This window comes from Sorex araneus, chromosome 2 (genome assembly GCF_027595985.1).
Source record: "Sorex araneus isolate mSorAra2 chromosome 2, mSorAra2.pri, whole genome shotgun sequence".
Taxonomy (NCBI): Eukaryota; Metazoa; Chordata; class Mammalia; order Eulipotyphla; family Soricidae; genus Sorex; species Sorex araneus.
Window position 1 is genome coordinate 345556740 of NC_073303.1, and position 20865 is coordinate 345577604.

The window sequence follows — 20865 nt, forward strand, 5'->3', positions numbered from 1 at the left end:
AAGCATTATCACCCCTTCCCAAGGCCTCCATTCCCGCCCCCCACCCCCCACCCCCATCAGATTCTTTGAGCTTGCCGGTTCCTTATCCTCCAATCTTAACTTGGATTCTTCCTTACAAGAACTCATCTTTTCTCAAATTTTCATTTTCTTAATGAAGCCTTCCCTGGGTAACCTAAGCTGCACTATCTTTCCTCCATTGTTTTACCATCTTCCCCAATTTATTTTTCCCTTACTATTCATGACATGTTTTTCTCTTTCCCACTATGCATTGTTTCCACAGACGCAACAGGCTCCAACCCAAAACAATGTTGGACCAGAACAAGTTTAACTACAACAGGTTTAAGATTAAAATTAGGATCTCAGAACCATGCTGGGGAGAACTGGGGAATGGAAGTAATGAAGATGGGCCCCACATCAGAGTGCCTGAGGGGATTGCCCAAGAACAATGAACAGTGGTGAGAAAGGGGCACAGCAGAGTGGCTAATTAATCTAGGAAGGATGGAGATGTATCATGGGTATCACTTTTATGAAAAGCTTTATATTTACAAGCATTCCCCAACACCAATGTCTATTGTTGGAATATAAGGTGTACGCGGTGCAGAGTATAGCAACAAATGGCAAATGTTGACAGAGGCCAAAACCATGAATGGCCATGCTAATTTTATTAAACCTATATAGCGCATAAAGTATATGTCTAGAATTTATAATTACAAAGGTTTTCTACAAATCAATAAGAAAATACAAATAACATTAATCAGGACAGAAACCCAATTCAATTATTTTAAACAAGAAAGGGACTTTATTGGCTCACAAAACTTTAAAGTCCAGAGGTAGGGCAGGCTTTAGGCACAGCTGGATCTAGGGCCTCCAGAAAAATGACATCTGAACTTAGTTCTCTTTTCTTTATGCTAGCCTGAGATGTTCCTCAGTCTCTTTGCACCAAGTGCAGGTTCAGGGTTACATAGTTCTTAGTTCATGGACACTCCGTAGAGCCTTTTTCCAATAGTTGCAGTAGTTCTGTTGAAGGCTCTTTAGTCTGGCTTCAGTTACATGCCCATTCTTCAATCACTGTGGCAAGGGTGCTGTGGAACTCAGGAAGGCCAGGCCTGGTCATGAATTCACCTAATCCACAGGGAATCAGTTCCCCACAATAAATAAGGGTTCTGTTATCAGAAGATGGGGAAAGACAGAAACAATACATACCCACACCTAACGCAGGTACAGGATATGAACAATCCATAGTAAAACTATAAATGGCCAATAAATATAATCTCAACCTCACCATTAATCAGAGAAATGCGAAATAAAAACATTTTTGTACTTCAGATAAAAACTATCGAGTGTAGGTAAGGCTATATGGGAAAATGAGCACTTTGCATATAGTTGGTGAAAATAAGTTAGGAATGAATGCCCTTGGAAGCAAATTAAGTATCAAAGAGCCCATGCTTTGATTCAACAATCCACTTAACTTACATGACTCCATCCTAAAGAAATACACATGCACAATGATGGGGAAAAAAAACTCAAGCTTACTTGGCAATGTAAGAGAATGGATCAAAAGTCTATTCATAGTATTGAATCCTATTCTACCATTAAGGAAATTTAAAGATCACAAAATGTTTTTGAGACCAATTTAAAAAAAAAAAAAAAACCAAAACCCTAAAGAAAGCAGATGATCCCATTTGTTTGAAAACAGCATTGATATGTGCATGTAGGTTCACAAAGAAATGTATAGAAGGTGGCTATTAAACTGTGGACAGAGGAATGTGACTGGAAACACCGCAGGGCCTCTTGGGCCGTTTTGCTCTTCTATATTTGAGTTTTGTACAAGGTCTTATAGCTTCATACTCTTTAAATCTGGGCAGATTCTTACCACAGGAAAATCAAGTGGCAAAACATGAAAAAATGTTTTATTAGTGAAAGAAAAAGGGCCAAAACTATGAGTGGTAGCACTCAATGTTGGTGGGAGTGTAAGCAAACAGGCACTCTGTTGATGGAATTGTAACAATCCTTTTGATGCTATTTCCCACAAAGTTAAATGTGCTCATTCTCTGACCCAATAGACATACATCTATCAATTTAGCCTATAGAAATTCCCACACTGGAAGCTAAATATATGTACAAGAATTCTACCTATAAACTTTTTATATATATGTTTAAAAAGACCCCCCCAAACAAATTTTCCACTCTAAGTGCTGAATAAATGACAGTATATTCATGCAATGGATGTAGTCATGTAAGTAGCCATGAAAAACAATGTGTATCAAAGTGGGAGGAAGGGGAGAAAACTTTCAATGTAGTATATCTAAAGTGGGAATGTGTACCTACCTCACGTGGTCACTACAAGGATTTGGAGTTAATCCATGGTAAAGAGCCTCAGTGTCTGTATACTGTGACCACAAGTGTTAACTATTAACACATTTTCACTTAAATACATACATACCTAGGTCTGGAAGAAGAAGAAACCAAATAATTATTGAGTAAGACTATGAGAAACGGAATGTTCTTTTTTCATTTTCTGTTTCTGTACTGTAGAAAACTCAAATGTAATTATAAAAGACAAAAGCATAAAACTGACTAATCAAGGTTTAACGGTCATCATTCATATAGTGAAAAAAAAGGTCCCAGGAGTTCACAGAACTAGATTTGAGGTTTAGTTAATTGGCCTCATGCAAATCACACAATCTCTGAATCGTACTGTTAGTCTACAAACCTAAGGAAGGACAGGTTTAGTGTCTAATACAGTATCTGGCATGCAGATTATTCCAAACACGCAAAACCCTCCCTTCAACGTATGTAAAAGTGGTAAGACATATTGCTACTAAACAATCAAGAGCCAAATACCTGGGTGTGAATGTGGAGCGTTGAACCTCCAAAAGAGCCAGAAAATTTAGCAATAAGCAAAATCAAAGTCTACTGGACAAATACTGCTTGTGTACTATGAACAGTGACTGCTCTTTTGCTAATCAGAAGCCAGGCACTCCCCAAAATCACAATGATTATCTCTGTAGGTACAACTGAAAGTCTTTCAAAACAACCATTTAAAATTACTTTAAATTTATTTAATTTGCCTAGTGGGGGCTTAGTCTACCAGAGATTAGCACACAGACTTCCTGTGTACCATCAATCTTTTTGGGTCCAGTCCATTTTCCCCACAAATCCTTGCCTGAGCTTCAGAATCCATTCTAAACAATGAACAAGTAGGTATAATTGGAGCTGACAAGATAAACACTTTTATCTGCCAACACCAATGCTACTTTTTTTAAGCTCTTATACCAAAAATCTTTGGCATTTATAACAAATCTACACCTTGGGAAAGCTTTGTATACAGGAAGATACAAGATCTAAAAAGCATGAAATTCTAGCCACCAAGAGGCGACCCCCTCTTACCTACTCTGACATAAAGAACTGTCATCCTAGCAGTTATTTCAAATATGCCACCTCAAAGCCTACATGGAAGGAAGTCAGTTATAAATAAATCAATCAACTCAAGGTCATTTTATCTTAGAGTAAAGGTGTTTATAGCTTTTATTGGACAGTAACTTGTTTCCTCTTAGCCATAAAGAGAAAATACCTAAACAAAAGTCCCTACATTTTCTTGTATAACTTAAAATACATTATAACATTACTACATATTATACTTCAATAAATCTTAATCTATAAAGCACATTTCTTATAATGTTATCAGAAAACCTATGAACAAGCTCCGTACTGCCTCACTTCTCCACCAGCTGGCCTTGCATTTATTACTATGCTTTTTAAGAGGCTCATGCAAATCTCACCTTCCATTTTTTAATTTGATCCAAGCACCTGATGTAACCAAAATCTCTGGAACTCAGAAATATTTCCAATGATACTGCTATGGGAGTCTTTTCTCATAGTCTACATTGTAACTTCCAGAGTTTTCCACCAAATAGGCAAACCACAGTACTTGGGATTCTTGGCCAAGGAGTATATAATTCTACTACTATAATGTATTACCTTTTATACATTTTTAATTGTTAAAACTGAAAATAAAAAATAGCTGAATCAATTCTGATAATAAACTAGTTTTTAAAAAATAGAACAATCCATTCAACGTAACATGTAAGTATAATGTCAATGCTACTAGATATTGATTAGTTTTTTTTTTTTTTAAGACCCACATACCTCCAAAGTGTGAGAGTATCTCAGACTCACCTCTGAATACTGGCGAGCTATCTGGCTAGCTCTCTAAACTGAGTCTTCCTTTCCCCAACTACAACACCCTGGTAAGAGAACTATGGCTCTGGGAACCTCAGAGGTGACCTCCCCCAGGATGCTCTGACAGGGGGGAAAAGGCTGATACATAAATGGTTATGTGTCAACCCAATGATTTACAGTGGAAGAAATACCTACCTACTTAATGGTAGGGTTACAGTACCAAGCACAGTGCCTTTATCGGTATAAAAAAGTTTTAACAATAAGTGCATGACTGCTTTGTTAGCCCGGTGTTCAACCCTTTTGTACCAAAGAATAAAACTGCAAACCTGATTATTTGTTGCCCACCTTTCATGGATTTTTCTGTCTTTAACAAAAATGAAAGCAAATAATAATTTTTTTGTTTCCTAAAAGCCAGGACCATTATTCTTATGCTTACACTTGCCCTGTATCAGTGATCTTTCACTACAAATTATTCTCTAATGACATAGTCAATTTCTACTACAGATTTAGACTTGTTAGACTGTCCACTTTCTAATGAAAAGAGCATTATTTTCAGTAAGAGATGTCTCCAAATAACATAAGATGAGCTATTTCAGAGTTTCCTGTAGGCAGATAATTAGGTAAATTCTTGATATACTTCAATTCTTTGAGCCAAAATATTGGTATATCTTCCCCAATCTAGGTATCCCATTCAGTGGTAGATATTTAATCTATATCACTTTGTATTTGAGTTTTAAGGCTCATTTTACTTTGAGGCTTTTAGTTATCCTGCATCTTCAATTTTCTGAAATACATTCTCAAATTAGATAAGAGGAAACAGAAGGGGACATTTTGAAAAGATGGTTTCAGATTTTCATTCAATATAATTTCTAATTTGCCTTTTAATGTAAAAGGGAATATATCCTTACAAAGAACATTTCAATGCTCAACACAGAAATATCTGTCTAAAAAGGAAACTTTTAAGAAAGGGACAAAGAATTAGGTAGTTCATTATTTGGAAAAAGTAATACAAATATCACAAAGAAGATTTAGGTATTAATACCTGAATTAAGTTGAAAATTTCAATTCTAAGGTATGACACCATTTCTTTCATGACAAAATAATGATCAGTGACATTTTTTTACATTTCCCAGTGAATTTTCTAGCAGTCTATAGGGAAACAAAATTATGAATCATCTTTGTTTTTAATTTTGTCTTCATTTCTGAAGAAAAAGACCTGAGCGCTGATTACTTTTGTAATTTTTTAAACTTTCACAACATTCAGAAGTTTTTCTGCATTGTGTCTTCGCTGATGTCTAAAAAGATTTGAGCTCTGACTATAAGATTTCCCACATTGAACACATTCGTAAGGTTTCTCCCCAGTATGGATTCTCTGGTGATTAATAAGCCCAGAATTCTGGCTAAAGGCTTTTCCACATTCAAGGCATTTGTAAGGTTTTTCTCCAGTGTGGACTCTCTGGTGCTGTACAAGAATGGAACTTCTGCTGAACGCTTTTCCACATTCAACACATCCATAGGGTTTCTCCCCACTGTGGATCCTTTGATGAAGAATAAGGGCAGAACCCTGGCTGAAGTGTTTTCCACATTCATCACATATGTGCTGTTTCTTTCGAGAAGGATTTCTCTTTCTTTCAAACCTGCCCTTGGGGAAACATGCTTCTCCATATTTGAAAATTTGAGGAACATCTATATTGAGTGTGCCAGGAACTTCCTGAGATTCTACGGCTGAAGAAATCTCTTGTTTTGGAGCTAGTGCTCCATTTTCAGTCCTAGCATCATCCTCTGAAATAAAAAGAAAGCTCAATGTCATTCATTTCAGAATCTGAAAGAACCCCAAGGAAAAAAAAATTCTTAAATAAAATTTATGAAAAAGCTTGCAAACATCTCTAACAGTTCTGAGTACTGGTCTTGAGACTGCCTTACCCCAAGGAGGTAAAAGATGATATAACCAAGTATATGAATCTTAAGAGAAACTGTCATAATCATACAATTGGGGATTAAAAGTTCTATCTTAAAATTTTAAAGTGGTGTTACATAACCTACTAAGTGAGGGGGTTATGTAACAGTAGTCAGAAAACAAAGGGTAGAAAGATAGCAGAACTAATACAGCTAGACCTGGATAAAATTTTGTAAAAGAAAAATGAAACAAGCTTGGTCATTAGGAGAAAAGTAAACTATGAGTAGAGCCAAGAGTAAGCCCTAAGCAATACCAGGTGTGACCTGAATTCCCCTCCCCCAGCAAGGGGGCTAGACAGACAGTACAGGGATTAAGGCACTTGCTTTGCATGCAGCCAGAACCAGTTTAATTCCGGGCATTGCATATGGTCCCTTGAGCATTTCTAGGAATGATCCTTGAGTACTGAGTCAGGAAGAAGTCTTGGGCACTACCGGGTATGGCCCCTAAACCAAATCACCAATCTGTCAGGAAATGGCTACTGATGAAATGAGCAAGACAAGGGAGGTTCACTAGCAAGCTCAGACCCAAAGCAGAACACAGAGACCACATGAAGAGAGGGCTAAGGAGGGAGTCATCCTAATAACTACTCAGGGTATGACACCTACAAATTCTTTATGTCCTTAATAAATAAATAGTTTTCCTGTAAAAATACTGTCATTATTTGGTATTTATCCTGGCATTATAAGTTGTTATCTCTAAGTCTCAGATGTGTCTCATGAAAGAACACCCTGAATGATCAGCAGGTAGAAGTATGTGCAAGTCTTAAGACTTTTCTGAAAACTTCCAGCCTTGACATGTAAGGACAATTATGCAAGGATGAGGACAGTGAGGGCCAGAGCAACAGTAGAGTGGTAGTGTACTTGCCTTGACTGTGATCAACCTAAGTTCATTTCTGGCACCCAATATGGCCCCCCAGGCACTGCCAGGAGTGACTGCTGAGCACTGTTTGTAGCCCCAAACTAAAAATATAATATAAACTTCTTAAGTTGTAAATAAGCTAGTTTATAGTCAGTGATAAAGAAAACAGGAGAAAAAACTATAAAGAATCTGAAGGGCTAGAGGATACTAGTGAGGCCTAAATATTTGGAAAAGAAGATGAGTATGAAAGTTGGGATAAATAGTAAAGAAAAGAATGTCCCATATAGTGTAATGACTGAATATAAGTGAAAATTATTCTAAAATTCATGCAGGAAAGACATTTTCTACTCAAAAAATGCTATCTCCAAATACCAAAACAGTGGTTCTTAAATTTAATGAGGTAGAAATATGTCCAAAAAAGGTTTGAACAGACTTCAACGCCAGGCCAGGAGTTCCAGCTCAGGGCAGGAGCAATTGTACACTGAGGAAGGCTTTGCACACAGCTGACCTGGGCTTGATCCTGAGCATCCCATATGGTCCCCCAAGCCCACCAGCAGTAATTCATGATGCAGAACCAGGAGTAACCCCTGAGCATCACTAGGTGGAGCCCAAAACCAAAAAAGAATTTAAAAAGTTCCTGCAAACTCCAACTGGGGCACACAAGCAGTATCTTCAATTGCCAGTCTCAAATTTTATTTTAATACATATACATATAAAAGAATCAAGCAGTTTTAGGGATATACCACATTATATGAAAACACCAAAAATAAATGGCATCAATTGCCAATATACTGGGAAAAGCAAATATCTATGTATTCAAAGCTTTAATAGCTAGGGAACCTATTTCTATACAAATAGCTTTTTAAAAAGGTTAATGCTGCCCAAAAACAAAGTTTCTGAGAGAAAGTAAGTTCCACATGAAGTTCAGGTTCTCACCACAGTGCCGCAGGGAGTGGAGCTCCCAGGATGCCCACTTGAGCTGGTTTTCCACAGCATCAAGCTCAGAATTTGGTAATCCCTGAGCTTCTTCCTGAGAAACGATTTCCTCTACTAGAACTTCCCGTTTTCGTCGACGGAGAGAAACCTGTAAATAATAAAATTGGCTCAGCGAGAGAAGGACTTTGATGCGAATGAGAACTTAGTGCATACACAATAAACACCAGACAAGAATACTGTAAAGAAATCCAGATAATGGTGAGCAGTGGCGAAAAGGCACAAGTGTAATTCTACTTTAAACCAAGCAGCAGGAATTCAACTTTGCCCACTCCTATGCCTACTGCTTGACTCAGAAAGTGACACAAGCAGGCTCACCGGCTGTCCGGGGTCGTCGAGTTCACTTTCTAAGTCCTCCAGCACTGTCACTGCTTCCTCTCCATTCTCTGGATGATGCTCTCGAACCCAAGTCTGCAACTCCTTGGGTAGGATGGCAACAAACTGCTCCAGTACTACCAACTCCAAAATTTGTTCTTTTGTGTGTCTCTCTGGCCGGAGCCATAGACGGCAGAGTTCTCGTAGCTGGCTCACAGCTTCCCGTGGCCCAGGTGAATCCTGGTATCCAAACTGCCGGAACCGCTGCCGAAACACTTCTGGCTCAGGGAGATGGTTCCAGGGAACACTTGATCCCTCTTCTACATCAGGATCTTCCTCCAACTTTACTCGCAGGATTTTCTCCTCTTCATCTGGAGTGGGGATGATAAGTATTGAATCTTCTTCCCCTGACTGTGCAGACATCCTGATATATAGTAGTTCAAAAAAAGAAAGCCAAGGACAGATACTGGCTCAGTGAACTATCCTGTTATCTTCTTAGGGACTCCTAAGGCATTATAGGAAGAAACAAAAGATCAAATATTGGATGAATTTGGCTATATTCTGACAAAAGTAAAAAAAAAAAAATTTTTTTACTGGGTTAAGAATTCCAACCAAGGGACCAGAGAGACAGTGTATCAGGTAGGGCACTTGCCTTGCACAGGCACTATGGGCCACCCCTACCTATGGTGCCCCAAGCCTCCAGAAGTGATCCCTGAGCACAGAGCCAGGTATAAGCCTGGTGAAGCCCCAAAACAAAAAAATTCTAATTAACCTACACCAAAAAATGGCAAACTACTATTCAGGGTGAAACCTGGCATGTTGCCTGTTTGTACACAATACTCCTACTAGTTTTCACATTTGTTTTTACACAACTGGGGGGTGGGGGTGAGAAACATCATCAGTATTCCAGACATGTGAAAATGATACGGAATTCACGATCTGTCTTTATAACTATAACTTTATTTACTTGTCCGTAATTCAGGCTGAGTTGAATGGCTGCAACGGAGTCTGTAAGACTTGAAAAATATTTGCTTTCTGGCCCCATACGGAAAAGGGCCTTGCCACCTAAGACCTGCAAACTCCACAAACCCCATTCCAATAATCACAAGACTGGTAAAAGCCTGCCCAAACCAGGCTTGGCGAAAACGCATCTGACCCTGGAATGCATGCTACACAGTTTAGAACTGGTGTTTCCTCAAGTTTAGGTCAGTTCAAGATTAGGAGCTTCCTACTTACTTATCGGCGCAAAGGAAAAATTCAAGAAGACCTTTTAAAGCGCACGGTATTTTTAATACGATGAAGAACTACCTAAAATTAAAATACACCTCTAAAAAAAAATCCACTGGCTCCGTCACAGGGGCCATAGTATGGGAAGGGGAGGGGGCGGGGGGACAACCCTTGGATGCGAGATACAAAGCAAATACTGTTCAGTCAGCCGCCCCACCTTAGCCACCTAACAACAGGCATGAATCACAGGCAATTCTCCCGAGAGAGGCGACTCACAGCCGCAGCCCCCTCACCCTGGCTCGGGATGAGTCACTCCTCGCCCAGCTTCTATCTTCAGGGAACCCCTGGGCTGCTCCTGAGCCTCAGGATTTGCACAGTCATGCCCAGGCCACTGATGACAAACATTTCTTCGAAATAAGTCACGCACCGACTCCTACCAACTAGGGGTCCGGCACCCGAACACGCAGCCCTCCCCCTAGCCCCCCTAACGCGCACTAGTTAGCTGCCCAGCGAGGCCAGCATGGAGAAGGCAGGGCTGGCCAAAGGCCGGTTAGGAGGCGGCTCCCGGGGCCCCCCAGGCTTCTCCCCTCAGGCACCCCTGCAGAAGAGGGGGCGCCCCTCCTCCCCACGTCGACCCCGCACCAGCACCCTGCGCGGGGTGGGGAGGGGGCGAGGTGGGAAAAGCGGTGCTGGGCGCGCACCCCGCAACTGCGAGCAGCTCGGGTCGCTAACCCGTCGCAGGCGACGTCCACCCCCGACGGCTGACCGCCCCCCGCCCCGGCGCAGCGGCCCCCCGAGCGGGCACTTCCGGCCGCGCGGCGCGAGGCCCGCCCTCGCCCGCCGCAGCGCGTCCCACAACCCTCCGCGAGACGCCGGCGCCTCGAAATAGAACAAAACCGGCCGGTGGGGGAGGGGGCGGCCGCGGGCGGCGGAGGGCGCGGGGCGCCGGGGGCGTCAGCTGGCGTCCGCCCGGCCGCGTCTCGGCTCCCCGAGGCCCGGCGCGGCCCCCACAGCCCTTTCCTCGCCTCCCCCGCCCCCCGCGCGCGCCCCCGAGCGGCAGCCCACCCAGGGGCCCTGCTCGGTTCCGGCCCTCGCCGCGGCCCCCCGAGCTCAGCGGCCTCCTCATGCCTCTGCCTCTCCCCGCCCCTCACCCCTGCACACACCCGGCGCAAACCTCCGGGCCGGGCACCGCCGCCGCTGCGCTGTCCGCGGCCGACGCAGGAACGCCGCTCGCCAGCCCCGTTTCCCAGAAAGCCCCGGCGCCGACTGCTTCCGGTCCGCGGCCCGGGGAGGCGGGGAGAGGCGAAGCCCCGCGTTGCCATGGAGACGCGCTCCGGGGCGGGGGAGGGGCGGCCGGGCCACAATGACCGCCTTTGAGAGGGCGCTTTGGCCGGGCGCCGCTTTCCGAGAGCACAGTGTCCTGTGTTCCGCTTAAACGACGAGGGAAAGAAAGAACGAGAGAATTCTGCCCCGGAGATAAGTTCTTGTGGTTTCACAAGCCCCCCCGCCCCCTCCTCCCACGACGTGCTTTAGCTCATAGGATTCCCCACCACCACCGCTATGAAGGGAAGAAGTGCTAAGAACTTCGTTCACTGCATTGGGCCAGGAACTGGCGTGCTTAATTTTCACAGCGACCCTGTGAGGTTTTATCCCCATTTTCCAGCTCAGATCGTTGAGGCTCAGGCAACTTGCCCAGAAGCCCATAACTGGATTAGTGGGTGAATTTGAAACCGAGGTATTGGCTATAATGCAAAGCTTTACTGTGACCCATCATCTGTTGGGAGGAATGCCTGGTTTGCTTTAGGTCACACCAGGTGGTGCTCAGAGGCTCACTGACGCTGCGGTGTCCTGGATGGAACCTGGCCTCCTGCATGCCTGTGTGTAGGGCCTGCACTCCAGCGGCCTGAACTCTCTCCGGGCCAGAACCAAGATTTTTCTTTTAACTTTTAATTGAATCCCTGTGAGACAGACCATTACAAAGCTGTTGATGATTGGATTTCAGTCATCACAGCGTCCCAACACCCATCCCTCCACCAGTGTACATTTCCCAGCACCCGTGTCCCCAGGTTCCCTCCCATCACCCCCCACCCCCCACCCGCCTCTATGGCAGGCGCTTCTCTCTCTCGCTCTCCTTTTAGGCATTGTGGTTTGCAATATCGATACTGAAAGGTTATCAAGAATATCCCTTAACCTACTTTAACCCTCAGAGTTTGTCCAGCATGATCAATCCCAGCTGTTATCATATTGGTCTCTTCTCTATCTTACCTACCCGGCACACACACTTGTGGTTAGTTCCAACCACTGACCAATCCTAACCCCTGTTTTCACTGGCCATGGATGTTATTCTTCTACTATTTTTTTAACAAGAGTTTGGCAGTGACCTCTGAGTGAATATGCAGACTGTGTGGCCATCTTCTGCACTTGACTTTGCATTTTATCAAGGAAAACTGCTGCAAAGGTGATAATGGGGGGGGGGGGTCAATATAAGCATTCCATTTAAAGACTTTAATGGATCTCACTACCTGAAGACCTAAAGGCTCTTTAAATGGGCCCCTGTGGTCAGCTCTTTAGAGTACTGTGGCCTGGGATCCTCAGCCTCACTGACTTGCCTTTTCTCCCGGAAGTCTCAACACCCTTGAAAGCATTCAGAGACATTCTTCTCACTTTTTTGGCTCCCTAACTTGGTTGGGTTTTGTTCCGTAATTCTACAAGGGCAGGGACTTTGTCTTGTTCACCACAGAATCCCCCACCTAGTCCTTGAATGCCAAATGCCTGGTACATAGAGAACTCAGTCAATGTTTGTTGAATAAATGAATTGTGTGCCAGTCACATTGCTAGGTCACATGTTAGGCATCAGAAACCACACAAAGGAGTCCTGTTGTTTAACATCGATGTCAAAGGCACAGGCCCAGCCTTGCAGAAGTGTTCTAAGATCCTCAGGCTTTGGCTTTCTGCCTCTTTCAGGAAAGTGCCCTTTGGGGCCCGTGTTGGGGAGTTAGAAAAAGGGGGTCTTCAACCTCTATTGTATTCTGAATGAGACGGCCAGTGAGGCAGAGAGCTAGTGGTATGACACTCCCTTACACTCTTGAAGTAACTGGGTCTCCCCAATTCCCGTAGTAATATTCTGATGCTGCTTCCATTTTTATTTTTTGTTTTGGGGCCACATCCTGCTGTGCTCAGGGCTTACTCCTGGCTCTGTGGCTCACAAATAATTCCTGGTGGTGCTCAGGAGACCATTTGTGGTGTCAGGGATCAAACCCCAGGTTGGTGGTGTACAAAGCAAGAGCCCTATCACTGTACTATCTCCCTCCCCAGCCTCTACTTCCCTTTTTATTTAAGAGGCTCTAGAAATCCAGCCCTCCAACCTTTCACTCACCTTTTTGTTTACTGTCACAGGCTAACTTGGCTGCTCTTCCTTGCCTTTCTCTTCTGATCCTTAAGGCTAGTTTAAGGCAATATTTTATTTTGTTCCATTTCAAGATTTTAAGGCTAATTTATCTGGGAAGAGGGAAAAGGTAAGCAACACAAAGAAGTTAAACATTGAAAATTTCAGAAATCCCTTTACCTAGAATTCGGTTTTATTATACTTTCTAAGAGCGGAGATGGAAGACACACTGGCGTTTTCTTCCTAGCTTACTCTTTGGAGGTCAGGGACCAAGCACAACCACTTTGGAATTCAATCCTTCTAGTAGCCTTGTTACCCTCTTAGAGATAATAGTCCAGAGACAGCATTGGGTTCCTCCTGGCACCCTTGTGTAGCTATAGAGTACCCAGTACAAGTCTCCTGTGGCCAGGCCTACGGCACTACTGGTCTCAGTCTTTACAGAACACACATGTTGTGCTTCTCTGTGGATGTGAGAACATGAGACATTTGTGATGCGATATTCTTAGGCCATTTTGCTGCCGCTGTTTCCTGTCTTCCCAAGAGGCTGAAAGTTTTTATTGTTTCCTGGGCTGTGGTGAAGCTTTTTGCCTTCCCTGCTTATGGCATAGCAGCAGACTACAAAAAGGCAATAGAAATAGAGAAGGTGAAAGCTGGTCTTAGTAGGAAGCCAAAGCCTGAGGATCTTAGGACACTTCTGCAAGGCTGGGCCTGAGCCTTTGACATCGATGTTAAACAACTGGACCCTTTCGTGTGGTTTCTAATGCCTAACATGTGACCTAGCAATATGACCAGCACAACAAACACTGACCGAATTCAACATCAGCAATATAAATGTCGTTTCAACAATATCATCCATAAAAGGATAGAAAAAATAACAAGTACTACAAGGCATGGGAAAAGAACTCACTGGAGCACCTAAGTGACAGGGTTTGCCAAAGGGGAGAGTGGATACCCTAAGAAAGAGGAAGCAGAGTTTTCACATTATAAACAAGTCACACTGGATTTGGTGTTACCAGATTACATCCAAGGATCATCTTTTCTAGGATTTTCTTTAATATTTATTATTATTATGGACTGGAGCGATATCATAGCCGGTAGGGCATTTGCCTTGCACACGGCCAACTCGGGTTTGATTCCTCTGTCCCTCTCGGAGAGCCAGGCAAGCTACCAAAAGTATCCCGCCCACACAGTAGAGCCTGGCAAGCTACCCGTGGCATATTTGATATGTCAAAACCAGTAACAAGTCTCATAATGGAGACATTACTGGTGCCCACTCAAGCAAATCTATGAACAATAGGACAACAGTGCTTCGGTGCTACATTATTATGGTTTTAGAGCCACACCTGACAGTGCTTCGTGCTTACTCCTGGCTCTGTGTTCAGGATCACTCCTGGCAAGGCATGGGGGATCATATGCAGTGCTGGGTTCAAAAACCATAGTTGGCTGCATACAGGGCAACTGCTTTACCTCCTGTACTATCTCTCTAGCCCTCTAGCAACTGCTCTTGGACTCTGTTATTTTCAGCTAAAACATATCTCCCTCTGGATCTGGAGAGTATCATGAGCGAAACCAGAGGGAGAGGAACAGCCTCAGAATGATCTCTCATAGGTGGGATATAAAGAAATGTCAAAAGGGAACTTCGCAATAGAAAGAGGACCAAGAGAATTGGTCTTCCGTAGAAAGTATGACACTGGGGCAGGGGACAGGGGATGAGACAAGAAGGGAACACTAGGACAATGGGGGAGGAGAAAAGTGCCTCAAGCTGGGCAGCAAGAGGGAAACTGAGGACACTGGTGGACAGTAGTGGGCACTGGTGAAGGAATTGGTATTGGAACAATATATGCATGAAACTCAATCATAAATATCTTTGTAACTTTATAATTCACGGTGATTCAATTAAAAAAAAAAACTCCCTCTGGGCACTTAGGTGCAATGCTTATTTTAGGAGCTCGACAGTGTTTAAACAATAGGCTCTGAGTTTGATCCTAGATGGTGCAAACATCGCATCCCAGACACTGCAGGGTGTGACCTTCAAACACCACTGGGGGCAACCTTGATTTTTAAAACACTTCATTTTGGCTAGTAAATGCACTGCATCAAGAGTCTTTTGATTTCAAGTGAGTAAAAACCTAACTGTGGCAGGCATCCACACCTTCCTACATAATGCACTCCACTCCCTTGACATCTAAAAAAGCCCTTTGTTTTTTCATCTCAGAGGGCAGTAATGTATCTCTCCATAGGCAATGCATTGTGATGGAGATAAGCTCTCCACACTTTCTATCTCCCTTTGTCGGATCCTCACTTTACCTTCCTGGCTGCTGGAAATGATCACAGGATTTCCTTTTGCTAATGTAAGGGGAAGAAACATGTGTTCTTTCAAGAAGTGTATCTAATTCAAGCAAATGGTCACATTTAATAGATGAAATTATTCATATTATTTTCTAAGTACCCTTTTAAATGCCATTAGGAACTGTTAAACTGTCCCTGCTTTCATTCCTGAAATTAGTAATTTCTACTTCCATTGTCCTTGTCATTTTTGCTTAACATTTACAATTTTATTATTTTTTCAAAGAATAAATTGTCTTTGTCCATTTGCTTTATGATTTGCTCTCTATTTTATAGTCTTGCTTTTTTAAAAAAGTAATATAGGGGCTATAGCTATAGTACAGCGGGTAGGGTGTTTGCCTTGTACTTGGCTGACCTGGGTGTGATCCCCAGCATCCCATATGGTCCCCTGAGTACTGCCAGGAGTAATTCCTGAGTGCAGAGCCAGGAGTAACCCCTGTGCATGGCCGGGTGCGACCAAAAAGAAAAAAAAGTAATATATGGCAAAATGTTTTAACATATATCTGAGTTTTAACACACAGAACTGTAGAATTATCACCAAAATCACAACACAGAATAATTTCATATTTCATAAATTCTTTTTGAATGTATATACAAATTTCCTAGAACTCTGACCTGTCAAACTATTGATTTATTACCCATTAAAATGGCTTTGACTTTTCCAGAATGTAATATAAACGGAACCCTAAAGTATGTAACCTTTTACATACCTTTCATTCTGCATAATGCCTTTGAGATTTGTCCCTGTTGCTGCATGCTACACTTAATTTCATTGTATGGCTGAGCACTATTTTACAGTAGGTATCACATTTGTTTATCCATTCAACCATTGAAGAACTTTCGAGTTGTTTCTGGTTGCTGGTGATTATGAAAAGGCTACTATAAATGCCCATGAACAGGCTTTTGTGTGAACTTACCCGTCTTGAATAAACATATAGACGTGGGGCTGCTGGTTCCTAAGTGCTGATACTGGTGCAGATGTGGCTGGAGCTGTGACGGCCGGTCTCTGCTCATTCGAGATTCCCAGGTTCTTCAATATTTTCAAGTGAAGATGATCAGGCTCAGAGTTAGAAAGTAGACAAGTTTTTTGGAAAGTAGAAAAGAAAAGGAGCTCCCCAAGTAGGGAGAAACTTAGTATAGGACTAAGTTAAATACAAAAGGGGTCTTGTAAGCCTTTTAGAGGCTCTGTGAGCAACTGAATTTCTGATCAATTGGCAAATGTTTCAGAGGATGTAAGGAAGTTACTCGTTTTTCTTTCTAGCAATTTGGCTCAGGCATTGTGGGCTCCCTGTGAGCCTAAACTCCAGGGCAGAATTTTAAGGTCCTGGGGAATTCCCGGAATGTCAAGACGATCTTGGGGATGAAGTATGTGGTTAGGTCCATGGGGGATAGAAAACGGTGACTTTCTCTCCCAGAATCAGACTAACTGTGTTTACAACTCCAGTTGATACATTGAAGCCTTAAGCCTAAACTAGTGGTATTTGAAGATAGATTACTTTTCCGGACTGTGGCCGGGAGGGCTCCCAAGTGATTTTCAGGACACCTAGGGCTTCTTCCCAGAGCTTCTTGGTCAATTGGGCCAGCAGTTCAGTGGAAGAACTGGAAGATGCAATGCAGCCCGGGACCTGGTCACCCCAGTGGTGCTCAGCTCAGAGAATCATGTAGTGCCAGGGATTGAAGCAGGGTCAGCTACATACAGGAATCCACAGTAACCCTTGAACTACTGTCTCTCGGAGATCCACAAAAGATGGACTCTTTAGAAGGTAGTTAGGTTTACCTGAGGTTATGAAGCTAGGGCCACAATGATAGAATTAATGTCTGATAAGAGACACAGTTTGTACCTACTCTCTAGCCAACGTGACACAATGATCATGTGCAAACCAGGCAGAGTCCTGACCTGGGAATTCAACCAGTGGCACCTTGATTTTTGACTTCCTAATCTCCAGAAGCTAGAAACAGATTCCTGTTATTTCAGCTACCAAGTCTGTAATGTCCTGTCCTGACTAATGTATCACTGTCACTGTCACTGTCATCCCTCATCGATTTGTTCGAGCGGGCACCAGTAGCATCTCTCATCGTGAGACTTATTGTTACTATCTTTGGCATATCCAATACGCCACGGGTAGCTTGCCAGGCTCTGCCGTGCGGGCTAGATACTCTCAGTAGCTTGCCAGGCTTTCCAAAGGGGCGGAGGAATCAAACACAGGTCGGCCACGTGAAAGGCGAATGCCCTACCACTGTGCTATTGCTCCAGCCCGACTAATGTATAATGTAAATAAATGTTTAACTTGATAGAAAACTGCCAAACTGTTTTTATAGAGTTCCCACACCATACTACATTCCCACCAGCAATGTATGAATATTCCATGTGCTCCACAAATTCTTAACACTTGGTATCATCTTTCATAGTAAGTGATTGTTGTTTAGTCTAACATGTTTATAGTCATATCTCAGCATGGTTTTAATTTGCCTTTCTCTAAAGGTTAATGATGTCGAGCAGCTTTTCATTTGCATTTTTCCCATCCATAATACTCTTCTTTGAAGTAGCTATTCAAATCCCCACTCTTCCCTCCCTCCCCTCATGTTTTTAATATTTTCTTTTTCATTTCTAACATTGAATTTTTTGTTTGTTTTTGAGCCACACACAGCGGTGCTCAGAGATCACTCCTGGTGGGGCTTAGGGAACCATATGTGGCGCCAGAGATTGAATACAGGTGAGTGCAAGGCAAGAACCCTACCCACTGTACTATCTCTACAGCCCCTAACAATTAAATTTAGTTCTTATTATATTCTAGAAATTAGTTCTCTATATATTCTCATTGTGTGTGATTGGTGATTTGCAATTGTTTCTGGCCTGTAAATTTTTTTAGACTCTTAATGGTGTGTTTCACAGAGAAAATGTTAACCTTGATTAACTCAAATTTATCCATTCTTTTACATATAGTGCTATTTATGTTATTGATAAGAATATCTACACCAGTGCCAGAGAGCCTAGCATAGGGGGTAAGGTGCTTGCCTTGAATGCACTTCAGTCCTTGAACACAGAGCTGGGAGTGGCATTTACCTAAAACTCATCTGATAGAGTTAATATCCAAGATATACAAGGTACTGATAGAATTTTACAAGAAAAAAATATAACCCTATCAAAAACTGGAGAGAAGAGATAACAGGAACTTCCTCAAAAAAGAAATACAAATGACCAAAAGGCACATGAAGAAGTGTTCTGCATCACTAATTATCAGGGAGATGAAAATCAAAACAACAATGAGGAATCATCTTCTATCACAGAGACAAGAACAAAAAGAATAACTAAAACAGGCCACAGTGATAGTACAGCAGGTAGGGCATTTGCCTTGCACGTGGCTGACCTGGGTTCAATCCCCAGCATCTCATATGGTCTCCCGAGCACCACCAGGAGTAATTCCCACGTGCAGAGCCAGAAGTAACCCCTGAGCATTGCCAGGTGTGACCGAAAAAGAAAAAAACATACATACGAACAACCAGTGCTGGTGTGGATGCAGAAGAAAGGGCATTCACTGCTGGTGGGAATGTTGACTTTTTGGAAAATAATAAGGATATACCTAAAAAAAAAAACCCTAGGAATTGAGATTCCATTTAGCTTAGTAACTCCACTTCTTGGAATATACCCCAAGGGCCCCAAAACAAAATGGAAAAAAGACATTTGCACCCCTATGTTCCTTGCAGCATTATCCATAATAGACAAAATCTGGAAACAACCTGTGTCCAAGAATACATAACTGGACAAAATAACTATGGTATATATACACAATGAAATACGACTTGGCTATAAGAAAATATTAAAGTCATGCAATTTGCTGCTACATGGAGGGACCTGGAAAGTATCATGCTGAATGAAGTTAGTCAGAGGGAGAGAGACCAACACAGAATAATCTCTCTCATCTGCTGTATAGAAGGAACTAATGAGGGAATAATGAATGCCCAAAGATAATGGAAACAGAACATAGAAGTGGTAATCAGTAGGAAACATTCTAGAAGTTTCATAGTTTTACATGCAATATTAGATTAATTTGCATGCATTAGTGTAATTAATGTAATAAATTTGCATATATTAATGTGCATTATAGTTCAAGAGTTTTGTGTGTGGGGTTTGCATACCACTGTATCACTGTCATCCCGTTGTTCATCAATTTGCTCGAGCAGGCACCAGTAACGTTTCCATCCATCCCTGTTGAGTACCAGTGTAGGCTGATGGCATATTGGGGGCTCTTTCATGGTCAGGGAAATGAGGGCCATCATTGTTACTATTTTTGGCATATCAAGTACACCACGGTAGCTTGCCAGGCTCTCACTTTATAACTTACAAAATAATTTCACAGCCATGACTCTACTTGATCCGAATCACATCCCTGCAAAATTTGTGGGGTTTGCACATAGATATACAATTGTTATATCTGATGAAAATTTATCTCCATCAAACTCCCTTTGCATCTTTATAAAGTCAATTTACCCTATTTATGGGTCTCTTTTGGAAGCTTTTAATCTATTATATTGATCTACGCCTCCATCTCTCTGTGCAGATCACACACTTGATTAATAAAGTTAATAATTAAAATCTCATATGAGAGAAAGCCCCCTCTATTCTTAGCTTAAGTAAACATTGAATATAGATTTTTTTTGTATCAATTGATATGACGGTGCCATTTTTCTTTTTGGAACTATTAGCCTGATAAAATACTTGGAGTTTTCATTTCTGAAACAGTATTATCGTCCTGGGATTAAACTCTGCCTGGTTCAGATATTTTATTCTTTTTATACACTGCTGATTCAACTTGATAGTATTTTGTTGAGAATTTCTGTGCCCATGTTTGAAGGGTTTTGAATTGTATTATTTTTTTCTTTTTGGGTCACACCTGGCGATGCTCAGGGGTTACTCCTGGCTCTGCAGTCAGGAATTACCCCTGGCGGTGCTCGGGGAACCACATGGGATGCTGGGAATCAAACCAGGTCGGCCACATGCAAGGCAAACGCCCTACCCACTGTGCTATTGCTCCAGCCCCTATCAGTTCTTTTTTTCCTCTCTCTCTTTTATTCTCTATGCTTTTAAGACTGGATGTTTACTATTGATCTACAACTATTTCCTCTGTCTGCTGTATTTTTTCACTGAGTTCATTTAGTGGAAATTTTAATCTCAGTACTTTTATTTTTCAACTCCAAAATTTCCATTTAATAGTATGGTTATAATGCACATTTACAGTCTTTTTTTAAATGTTATAACACATTACCCAGAGATTAGCAGGATTTGGTTTTCTTTTATTTGGAAATTTAGAGTCATGTTTCTTTCCTATACCCACTGATATTTGAAATATATTCTATGTTTTTGAATCATAGATTTTTCATAAGATTTTTGTTATCATTAAAGATCTTCAGAAGGATGTGAAATTTTTGTTGTCTTCCAAGCTAGGTCAGGCCACAACTTCTGTCTTGTGTGGGCTGTGGTTCCAACAGAAGTTCTGTTTTCAAAACTTCCTTGATGCACTCACACCCCAACAGCTGCCACCAAGGCTCTGGCCAGACTCCACTGACTCATGAGTGAGCTCTATAGAGGTGCCAACCTGCCGAA

General features: G+C 42.2%; 1 protein-coding gene across 2 annotated transcripts in view; it reads right to left on the bottom strand.

Moving 5' to 3' along the window:
* The window catches only part of LOC101555885 (zinc finger protein 24), a 71590-nt gene that overhangs the window by 36687 nt on the left and 14038 nt on the right, over positions 1–20865 (bottom strand). The window contains exons 1-4 of one of the 2 annotated variants that reach the window (XM_055125540.1): positions 10696–10819; positions 8309–8810; positions 7934–8081; positions 625–5964 (exon numbers count right to left, since the gene is read on the bottom strand). In XM_055125540.1, the coding sequence (XP_054981515.1) occupies positions 5426–5964; positions 7934–8081; positions 8309–8728 (1107 nt within the window). In that variant the 5' untranslated portion in view covers positions 8729–8810; positions 10696–10819 and the 3' untranslated portion in view covers positions 625–5425. Of the gene's footprint in view, positions 1–624; positions 5965–7933; positions 8082–8308; positions 8811–10695; positions 10820–20865 lie in introns of those variants that run through there. The other variant, XM_055125539.1, reaches the window with a different exon arrangement.